The sequence below is a fragment of the Leptidea sinapis genome, chromosome 22, assembly GCF_905404315.1.
Source record: "Leptidea sinapis chromosome 22, ilLepSina1.1, whole genome shotgun sequence".
In the NCBI taxonomy this organism is placed as follows: Eukaryota; Metazoa; Arthropoda; class Insecta; order Lepidoptera; family Pieridae; genus Leptidea; species Leptidea sinapis.
The window spans coordinates 6,404,603-6,416,755 of record NC_066286.1 but is presented as its reverse complement, the minus strand read 5'-3'; the positions used below and the strand labels follow the sequence as shown (position 1 = coordinate 6,416,755).

The 12,153-nt window shown below is 37.3% G+C and overlaps 1 protein-coding gene across 2 annotated transcripts in view; it reads left to right on the top strand.

Annotated features, from left to right (window-relative positions):
• LOC126970822 (growth arrest-specific protein 2-like) overlaps positions 1-12,153 on the top strand; it is a 127,743-nt gene that overhangs the window by 105,138 nt on the left and 10,452 nt on the right. For both annotated transcript variants that reach the window (XM_050816954.1, XM_050816953.1), the window contains exon 3: positions 1,046-1,267. In XM_050816954.1, the coding sequence (XP_050672911.1) occupies positions 1,060-1,267 (208 nt within the window). In that variant the 5' untranslated portion in view covers positions 1,046-1,059. The remainder of the gene's footprint in view (positions 1-1,045; positions 1,268-12,153) is intronic.

Genomic DNA, 12,153 nt, shown 5'->3' with positions numbered 1-12,153 from the left:
CCACGTACTACAAAGCTGTGGTATAAGCTTCCTTGTCCAGTGTTTCCGGGACGATACGACATGGATTCCTCAAATAAAAAAAGGGTACACCTTCCATAAAGACCAGCTACGCTCCTGTGATTCCTTTGTCGTTGCAAGTGAATGTGGGCGGCGGTGATCACTTACCAGGTGACCCGTACGATCGTAGGTTCATTTTATGATTTTTGTTATGTCAATATATCGCTCACATTTTGTCCCGTTTTCAAATACTTTCCTGCACATTTCCACAGCTAAACTGAAGAGGGATATCCAACACCTGGTGTTGTAATGGATCGTCAGGTGACCCATTTGTCCCATTGTCATATTTTTTATGAAATAGGAAGACAAGCGTTGGGGTCACCTGATGTAAGTGATCACTTTCTCTTGCAACACCAGACGAATCACAGTTACCAGCATTTTAGAAGGTACTCTTCTCATATCCTCCTGGAAACACCGCATAAGGAAGCTCCACAGCTTGGTTGTACGTTTAAGAAAGACTCTTGAAAACTGCACTGTGGAGGAACCCCACAAATCCACATGTATCAATAGGGGATCCATAAGGGATCAATTTCCAAACCGCCAATAATCCTACAAATTTAAAAATCGTCCACAGTTTTTCAAGTTTTTGTTTGGCAAATAACAATCGTGGATCTACACTAGTTTCCTTGCTCCTTCTATAAGTTAAATATGATCAATGATCCGGACAGATCCAGTCAGACACGCTCAGTTTCACAATTCCAATTACATGATATAATTTACAAGCAACAATTTTTAACTAATTAAACATGATTATAAAATTACTACATAAATAAGTAACGAAACTTATTAATTTTTTAAATAATAAGTAATCAGGGACGGGCTCAATTATTTTGACATAATTAAAAACGAATGGTAATAAACATTCCACAACCAAATTATTCATACTTTAACAGCTCTTTCTAGGTAACCTTCAATTTAACGATATAATTAGATTTAATTACGGACGATTACTTAAGCCCAGTGTAAAAGTTGTTTTATTTATTTGCAGATGTGTCTGGCGCTATGGCGTGCTACAGTTGTGACAGGCAGGTTTTCAACGCCTTCGATCGGAACAGGAAGATGAGCAGCACCTTCGCTGACTGTGCACTGGCGGCGCAGTCTCCGAGCTCTGACGATGAGGATCTGTACCGGGAGAAGGCGCTGCACTCGCAGGCGAGGCAGCTGTTCCCTCTACAGGAAGACCTGGCTGATTGGATAAACAAGACTATTGGTGAGTTTAACAATATTCATTGAATTTGTTAAAGAAAGTGAAACGGTGCTTACAGTGGCGTCGTTTGCCGGGTCGTCTACTTCCCTCTAATCTGTGCGAAGGGAATGATGCCTGGTCCATGCATCAACTCGTGAACAGATGCTGCTTGTCCTTTTAACAAACACGATTCATATATTGGATGTGTTACCTTACAAGCTTTCTTTTTTATATTACAGCCATTGTGAAATACTCTGGTGATTGAAAGAGTGACCGTTGAGTTTCTTGTATGTTCTTTTCGCGAGTATTAGATTTATTAATTTCAAACAAATATTTATAGTGACGATCAAAAGGAGCTTAGTTTAAGCCTTATTGAATAAAGTGCATTTGACTTTGACTTTGAAATCTTTAGTGTATTTACTGTTATTAATAATTTTGCAAAATACTTGAGAACTGGTGAATGGAAATTGTGTATTCTAAGTGAATTGTAACTGTAGCAGCAGAACAGCGGAACCAGTGGTTTAATTAGAAGCAGTAGTGATACCGTTATAACAGTGTACGAAGAAATTTATCCTAAGTGTCAGGATGACGTGCGCAGAGTGATGTGATTCGTATCCCTCGTTTTGCATTACGCTACAGCTTATTAGTCGTTCTGTGATGCGTTATCACTCACATTATATTGTCATTGTCATGGGCAGACAATTACGCTTAAAATCATTCCGTCAATTACTTCCTTTAAAATAATAGGATTTGTTTTGAATAATATTGTGAAACTATAAATTTGAAAGGAGCTTAGTAACAGTTGAGATAGTAGCCGTTATAACTTTTTTTTTATAAGAGGGGGCGAACGGGCAAGAAGCTCACGTGATAGGTGGTGGTGAGGCAACTTTCATGGACATCCGCAACACCAGGGGTCAGGACATCTCCTCTATCTCTATCTCCATCCTCAGCCTTTAAAGTGTGAGCATACTCTGTTCTTGAAGGTCCCTAAGTCGTATCGTAACTGTAGTTAATAAAAAATAACGACCGTTTGTTTTCGGCCGATTTCTATGTTCAATCGCAATACTAAATCGGCGATCCGAGATTAATATTAATTTCCCGCTTTTAGGATTTCTGTGATCGATTTACGCATCGTTCTGGTATCGGTATTTTTTGTTGGTTTTTTGTAGATATTCATGTGACAGGAAAGCGTTTTTTTATACAATATCGATTTGCAAAGAGATATTCAATTTTTTAAAAATTCATTTTCTACAAAACTAAATCAACACTAAAAAGGAATAATTCGTGTCGTTATATTTGTTTAAGTTTGCATAAGACACGTACTTTACGAAGAGGAATTGAACAGAAATGAAGTAAATATGAAAGTAATACTGTTTATCACTAGATTAGGCTAGATAATAGAATTGCGTACGAAATATTCGTAGAAAATTAAAAACAACAGCTTGCATCATAAACGGCGTGTAGTTACGTACTGTCGAGTTCACTTTCACAATAATTTTTGTACTATTTATTATGATTTTAAGCGTGGTTGTACACTCTAGGCTGTACTAGAGAAATGAAGAAACTCGAACATTACAGTTCTCTACGCTTTCGCCGCGTACGCAAATGTGTGCCGAGTCTAAATACATTATCAACGGATTTTTCTTAACAACAAGCCTATTTAGACAATGATCATTTGTGACTTATGCGGCGATATATTTTGGAAATTGCTGCGGCAGTTTTTATAAATCAATCGTAAAAATATTCCTTCACAATCAGACCGGATTATGCTCCAGTCGAAAAGACAACTTCTATGCACTCTGTTTTTTTAATAAGCTGGTTAAAGCCATAATTTGTCTTCTTACCTTTAAATTTGTTGCTGAAATGACCGTAAAGCGACGACCATAGCTCAGTGGTTAATGAGCCTACTGAGCAGGTGCGAGGTTCCGGGTTCCAATCCCGGTAAGTGCAAACATTCATATGATGACTATGTTTGTTTCCGAGTCATGGATGTATATTTGTATTTATGTATGTTTAAGTATATTATAACAAATATATCGTTGTCTTGTACCCATTATACAGGCTCTGCCTAGTTTAGGGCAAGATAATTTGTGTAATTGTGTGTCAATATTATGAAAAAAAGCTCTGAAAATAGCGTCATCTTACCTGATTCATAAGGTATTTTAAGTTGCCTCAAGTGTCAGTGTCGCTGACTGAAACGTGTCATACCCTTGACGGCCGACATTCGTCATGTAGACCTACCATGGTGTGAGGCCCACGCTTGTTTATAAACACGCATCTAATTATGATTGAATACCATACTGACAACATAAGTGTGGTGATGCCACTTGTGAATGAGTGCTTCATGTGTTGTAACTTGTACGTCAGGTGTTTTCTTATTTATTTATGTTAATTGGTACAGTTACAACACATACATAACATACAAAAAAACTTAATTAAATGTGAGTTAAATACAAATAGGCTGCAACTCTACGAATTTGTGTACACAGCATGTTTAGCAAACATAGAAAAATACCTATTTAAGAGTAATAATAAACGATCTGACTAGCTTTAGGTAATATAACCGATATACTATTTGTATAAGAAAAATAGAGAATAATATATATTTGGGCAAATAAACGTGAATAATTAATTAAGATTTTTTTTATTATTTAAACTAATTAAGGATTTTATATAACTTGATTTCAATTTATTTATAAAGAGATGAACTGCGGATGTCAGGTTCTCCGGAAGACGTCCACTGCTAGACCAAGTCGTCCCCCAAAGATTTCCACGACGATTGGTCCTGCGCTGCACTCATCAAACGTATTCCAGCGATCTTAACCAGGTCGTCGTTCCATCTTATGGGGGGCCTACCAACACTGCGTTATCCGGTACGTGGTCGCCATTCGAGGACTTTACTTACGGCCATCCGTCCGTCGAACTATGTGCCCTGCCCACTGCCACTTCAGTTTCGCAATCATTTGGACTATGTCAGAATAGTACATTCTGATTTATTTACTGACGCCGGATGTTGTGGTCGCAGCCACATTTTTCGTACGACGCAGTTTCTAAAGACATTTTTAACTAAGCAGTAGTTATGTTTGTATGAGGATAAAGACGGAACAAACAGATGGCTCACTGAGTCGGCATCATTTGCCTCAGATATCAGTCTTATGTTCTAACTACTTATTATTCTTCCATTATTGGCCCAACGCCCTCGGCGAGCGCATGTCCAACAAGTGAGCCCCTGTACTCATTTAGCACTCGTAATATTTTGTTACTGACTGAGGCGTGGCTGACTGTTTACGACTTTTCTATCAAAATCGGTTATAGTAATAATAGATAGAGTTGTTGTACTCTCTCTCGCACTGTTTGTTTGTCGGCGAATAACAAAATTTTCGACGTTTTTACATTTTAATCTCGTTCTTATGTTAAGAAATGATACACAAAATTGAATAAAGGAGAAATTTGGATTTCCCAGTTTTTGCATTAGGTACTGGAGTATTACTTAGTATGACTATGTAGATACTTAGTTTTCTCAATAATAAACATTGTTATAAAGTTTCAAAAACCATTATTTCAAACTGTGAAATGTTTATGTTTGGTTTTTTCAATAACGCTTACCTCCTCGAAGTTTGAGTGTTTGTCACAAACTGCCTAGTCACGCCCTTAGTAACGTTGTTCTAACTGGTCGAGGACCAGTGCACTCGCCCAACATATGAAAGGGTGTAATGCTATAACGGAACACAAAGCGATGTAAAGAGCCCTCTATACGATCGCTATTCGCCCTTACAGAAGTGGTCGCTCAAATGTAACTACGCGACTTACACCCTAAACAAATGCTCGGATTTGGTCCAGCCCAACCATTGGACTCGGTGCGGTACTGGACCATATTTGATAGTATGTCATATTGTCCATGGCACAAAATTATCATTATTACCGTCCGGACCGTACCAAGAGAAGCGGACCAATTGGTGTTGGTCGATGGTCAGTCCGTACCAAATTTGACCACGTGTATAGGCTATTAGGGCTAAAGCTACGGTTCCCAAATTGTACATTTTGCGACGGTTAGGTTATCGGCTACTGCCCCAGAAGAACACTACACTTGCGTACATTAGCTCTAATTCTACTTAAACAGAATTGAATTATTACTATGACGTCAGCACAATCGGGCCAGACTCGTCCTGGTTAATTACCACACTCGCACAGAATACCGGCGTGAAGTAGCGGCCTAGTGCTGCTATGTTTCGCATAGGTTAGTGTCGAGGACCGGAGGCTATCCCTACCAATGGGGTCGGTGATCACTTAACACCAGGTGACCCGTACGCTCGTTTGTCCTCCTATTCCATAAAAAAAAATTTGAATATTCTGAAATGAGTAACATTAGGAATTCATTCCGGCAGTGTACGAACTTGGTAGCGAACACGTTGATTTCGTCAACATATTCTTATTCGAATAAAAATTAATTCGATCAACACACGATATCTATTCATGATCAATGAGGGCCGGGTTCGTCCACCGCGTGGATGTACTCGTATGATTGATTGAGTACCACGTGGGCGTTGTACCGTCAACATAACAAACTTGACATAACAACATGGTCTTATGTCGTTATATTGAATTATAATCACCTTGAATGTGCCTCCATGGTAATTATTAGGTATCTGTTATTTATTACATTTTAATAAGTTTTAGATCTCAAATAAATGTCATTCGCACTGCTTGTCATCAAAAATCCATTGATGAAATTAATATACTTATGATATCCTTTACTTGGCGTCTATAATCAAATTTTCCATAGTTTTTAATTTATTTTTATGGTTTTGCCTAAATACTTAAGCTATTTAAAATAGGTAACACTCTCACCAAACCACACGCACACAAATACCACGTCTTTTTATAAATATTGTAAATCCATTATTAGAAGTAAGTTCTACAAAATAGTATTATTATCACCTAATTTAAGTTCTGTGAATTTTGTGATGAATTAATAAATAAATAAATAAAGTAGGTAAGCAACAGACCCCATACTCCAACAGCTATTTGCAAGTGAAAGTATTGTCAGAATAGGTCCAGCCGTTAGGTACACCGAATAGCCGCAACAATCGGACAGGATAAATATTCTTTTTACGAATTAGTATTGTGTTAAAATGGATGTTAACACAATAAAAAAATATATCATAATAATAATAATAGTTTATATCTTTTAAAACATAGGTTTGCAGTAGCTACTGACCGGAGTCACCTTTTAGGCAAATAATGCCTGTACCAGGTGTCTCCGCTCTTCCATTTCAGCAATGTGTTATTTTTAACAAAACTTTTATTGACATGGTAGTGAAAAAATAATAAAGTTATTAAATGAATATAATACAGTTAGTTATAAGTGTACTTCGCACCATTTTGGGGTATCATTTCCGGTCTTCAGATTTTGACAACGTAGGTACACTTTGTCGCCCCTTAGTTAAATCTTTATGTTTTCAAAACAGACAGATCTATTACATCCAATTTAGTACAGCATCCAGTTAAATAGAATACAATTAATATCAATGACACTTGTATCTGTTTCATTAAACGAAACAAAACGAGATATGATTTCACGCTGACATAATTGTCTACTTATTTGTGTTGCCAATTCTTTTGCAGAGGTCATCAGTATCAAAAACATACGTTCTATAGATAACCCGGAAACATACCGAAAGATACAAGAATATTTTACAATATCAATCAAAATCTCGGTTTAATATTGTGTATTCCTACTATTACAGTTACACCAGTTTTCATGAAATAATTATAATATCGACACACTTAGGCATAGGCATAGCCGATATACATACATATGAACATCCATAACTAGGAAACCATCATCCATATCCATCATATAACCCCCTTATTCGTAATGGTCCGCTAACTTTAAACAGCCGCTAAGGAGTGTTTTTTCTCATTCTGACTTAGGTCAATTGAAGAAGACAGAGTGAGAATTAGCAATGCTTTAAGTTAGCAGACTATTATGAATAAGGGGGTAAATGTTTACACCCATCCAATTCCTCTTGCTGAGTGAGTATGCCCACTGGGCTAAGTGACGATGCCGTGCAAACTGGGAAAATAACGTGGAAGGCATAGAAACGTTTACCATGATAAGCTACCAAACAAACCTTGTATGCTTTAATATTATATACGAGTATAACAAGCTTTCATGAAAATGGAATAATGTAACACCCGAAATGTAAGCAAGCACCCATAGATATATACGAAGGTCACACTAAAAGTTTTGCGTAACTTAAAAAACAACATGTTATAGCCAAAATATTATTATATTGCTTTTCAAAATACTACTTTACATTTTAAAAAACGTTTAAAATGTATTTTTTAAAACATGGGGACCACAGATCTGAAGGCATGTTTTCTACGTGCTGATTGAACGCTATCACTGCCTCTTCGGAATTGTTAAAAGTGAAACCTCTCATCAAACCTTTGATTTTACCACTCGGCATTAACACTCTTTTGATCTTCAAGTGGAATTGTGCAGATGGGACCCTCGTAGCTGAGAAAAACAATGCGATCATTTTTTTACCGACGTTTCTCGCCTGCCTCACTTTCGTTGGCCGTTCTCATTTTCAAACACCCATTTACAAGATTGCTGTTTTTTTTTGGGTTCAAAACAATAAATCCACGTTTCGTCTCCTGTGACAATGTCATAAATAGCATAAGAATGTCCGTGGTCGTACTTCATTAGCATCTGTGAGCACCATTCCACGCGAGCCCGCTTCTGCTCCGCTGTCAGTTCATGAAGGATCCAACGACAAGAAAGTTTCCGAACTTTCAATTCTTCGTGTAAAATTTTTCGAATTAGTCTCATACATAATCCGCAATAGTCCTCGAATTGTCTCATAGGTAATCCGCGGGTTTTCTTCAATTAGCCGCTTAACAGTAGCCACATTATTTTCGTTGACGGCAGTTGAAGGCCGCCCTTCACGAAATTTGTCATGTAAAGAAATCCAACCTCTCTCAAATTCAGCAAACCATCGCCTCACGGTGCTCAAGCAAGGTACTTCTCTCCCAAAAGCATTTTAAAGGCGAGCGGCACAGTCTTGCGGAGAGAGAGAGAACTTTTAAAATAATAAAAAATCATCGCTCTGAAATCTTTTCGACTTATTTCCATTTTCGTTGCGTACGTAGAACTTTGATGTGTGATAAAAACAATTGACAAATAATTTCCTGCCAATTGTTTTTTTATTACTAAGAAGGTTGCAATGTTTCAAGAACATAATATTCGAAATTCAAAATTCAAAATGATCCTTGAAAAAGAACAATTGAGCATTTGTTTGTGGCGTGTTGTGCGAATGTGGATTTCGGTTGTACTGTCGGGTTAAATAACTCATCGAAACTAAGGCATGATCCGCCCGACTTATAATATAATATATGTTACATATACATAATACAGTGCGCGTGTGTATACTTTGAGAACTGAAACATCTCACAGCGACAAGCGCAATTAATTAAAATATTTGTCCATACGGGTTGTCCTGTTGTACAAAATGTACAAGAGGCAGATGTCAAGATCAGTTAATCCTCGACTTGCTTACAACTGGCACTCGCGAGTCGGGGCACAGTGAACAAATTACTTACAGTCTAACAGCATTCTACGGAACGCGACTCTCTATGTTGTCATTTACGCGATTTTATGAAATTAAAATATTGGCATAATATGTATTTTACTTTCCGAATCATTTTCCTTCCGAGATGTATTTGATCGGAGTTAATATAATTTAGACATAATTTATTCATAATGGTCCGCTAACTTTAAACAGCCGCTAAGGAGTGTTTTTTCTCATTCTGACTTATGTCAATAGAAGAAGTGTGAATTAGCAATGCTTTAATTTAGCAGACTATTATGAATAAAGGGGTTAATGTTTAGACGAATGTTAATCACAAGTTTTTCCATTCGATGGTCATATTAAAGTTGTCACAGTAACGCGATTTTATTTAAGTTACCTCTTTAAAATGGCTAAAAAGCCTCTTTTCAAATAACAAAATAAATTGTGGGGATGTTATAATATTGCTCATATTATGTTGGCAAATTTGTCACGAGTCTATTTCGATGTTAAACTGCATATTATTTAGTCTGTAACTGTAAGAAGGAATGAAAAATAAAACATAGTTCGTAGTGCATATTTAGTCGGAAACGCAAGCGCGTTGTCGTTTGTATTTAGCCCGATTTAGCTGCTGTAAGACACGTGTCTGTCTGTCAAGTTTAGTTGCGCGCGGAAATTATTTGATACACGTACTGTTTGAAATGCACTTCGTGTATAAGAATCAATACTTTCAAACACAAGATCCAGATTATGAGGGTATTGTTTATTTTGCACACCACTGCTGCACTAGTCCCTCAATAAACGGAGTGTTGTCGGCGTACGTAGCAATGTAATGTATGCATTTTTAGTTACCAGTCGTCCCTCAACGAATCAGCTCTTATAAAATTTCTATTATGTTTCTTTATGTCCCCAACCAACTAACCCTCGAACATGTTATGCATGACAAAAAATTACATTCTCGTTAGAAGCTGCTCTTATAATTCCTCTGGTCTGTCAGGAGAGCACTGGCTGTGGTGATCACCACCAGTTATCCATATTAAATCCGTTTGTAAAGTTGCCGCCATGGGTTCAGTTAAGTTATTGGATGAGAATAAGATGTTACGACTGTCTCCTCGATTGAACAATTATAATACTACAAGGCCACATTGTCTCTGAACCTAGCTGGAACGTGAAGCCGTCTCCTGTTCCTCTTTGACCCCCTCACGCAAGTCCTGTTGTGTCAGTACGGTTTGCAGTTTCATTACCGTTAGGTACATGTGGTGATATTGACTTTAGTTGTTAATAGTTCTGTAGTTTCTGTTGTGCTGTGTCGTTATAATAGTTCTGTACAAAAATAAATCCTTGTATTTAACCTAGATCATTTTTCTTTTGATTGCTAGCTTTCATTGATTTTGTATCATTATTAATAATTATTATTAATCAGCACCACGACACAACACCTTTACATCAATCAATAATAAAGAAAAAACACATTGTTGTTTATTTATTAATAATAATATCCTAGCGATGCTTGTTTTGCACACCGTAATAAAGCGACGATGTGACGTCATCGGTGTCACATCCATAGATAATGTAACTCTGGGTAGTACATAATTATGATAACTGTAGTCAAATGTCATGTCAACTTCGACGTCCGAGTAATGAGGAGCCGATATTCCGTGAGTGTGTCTTTACCATTTATGTTTGTAGTACTTCCGGTATGTATCCATCGCTCCTTATGGCATTCTGTTCCATATTATAGGTATTGAGCTAATATTATGTGCTATGTACGAAAGAAGCCATTACAAACGAATTATCAGGATAAACTGGTTCGTAAATCTAGATGCTGAGGTGTAGGTACTTATGCATGTTAGGCTCAACTAGTTAGCCAAACGTTAGGCTAAACGGGTTTTGTCCATAGGCTAATATGAGAAGCTAGTTGAACCTAGTCTGTAGCGGTTTATCCTATCACCTAAAGGATGAAGTAATTTGGCCTAGGAAAAACTAATTAGTCCTAAAATAGGGTGTCCGGTGACACATACACAAAAAAAAACATATCAATTCGAGCTATGTTTTAAAAGATAAAAAGCGCTGCCACCAGCGCCAACTATCGGACATTAACGGAACTATGTCGAAGTGATCATGTCGTCTTTTATATTGCAAAGTTTAATTATTTTTATGAAAATAAGGGACGAGACGAGAAGACTGTTCAGCTGATGGTAATTGATACGCCCCGCCCATTACAATGCAGTGCCGCTCAGGATTCTTTAACAACCCCAAAAATTCTGAGCGGCACTACAACTGCGCTCGTCACGTTGTGACATAAGATATTAAGTCTCATTTGCCCAGTAATTTCACTTGCTACGGCGCCCTTCAGACCGAAACACAGTAATGCTTACACATAACTGCTTCACGGTAGAAATAGGCGCCGTTGTGGCACCCATAATCTAGCTGGTATCCTGTGCAAAGGAGCCTCCCACTGGCCCATTTCAATGGGGACTACATGAACATGCACACGCATACTCACCTCTTAAATAGGTAGAATATTATATTGAGATAATCGTTGGCAGGCAAATTGGCTTTGTTAGTACCGCAGCTCGAGATCTTGAGCAATGCCAGGCCGCGACTTTACACAATAAGGCATATTTTAATAAAAATACGGAAAGAACACATTTTCTCTCATCTTTTTTTCTTAAGGGTGTATCCCTTGCGACGCCGGGGCGGGTCGCTATGTAAGAGATCTATCTAATATATAAAATTCTCATGTCGCGGTGTTTGTAGTTAAACTCCTTCGAAACGGCTTGACCGATTCTCATGAAATTTTGAGTGCATATTGGGTAGGTCTGAGAATCGGACAACATCTATTTTTCATCCCCCTAAATGTTAAGGGTGGTCCACACGAAAAATTTTTTTGAATTTTTTTGTTTTTTTTTTTAAATTTGTTTGATTATGAGTCAGCATTAAAAAATACATACAATTTCACCCATCTCATCAACAGTTACTTTTGTATCGCGATTTTAATATCGGCAATACAACGATTGCTGGGTCAGCTAGTATAGATATAGATATCGTCACAAAGCTGTTTTAGAAACTCTCTCCCTAATATAATAAAACGCTAGAGCTCCTGGCGGGAATCGAACCAGTAAAGATTGTGATCACTTCATCAGCCATATCCGATCGGCTCAGGCCCGTTATTTTAAAAACCAGCAGGCTTTGCTCGTGTAAAATACTTTATTTGTTGAATATTTATAATATTCATTTTTTAATACAAATATGCAGTTATATTATTCGCAGATTTTGTAATATCGAAGATATGTTAATAAAGCATTTTGCATTATTATCATCAGGTTGGTACGC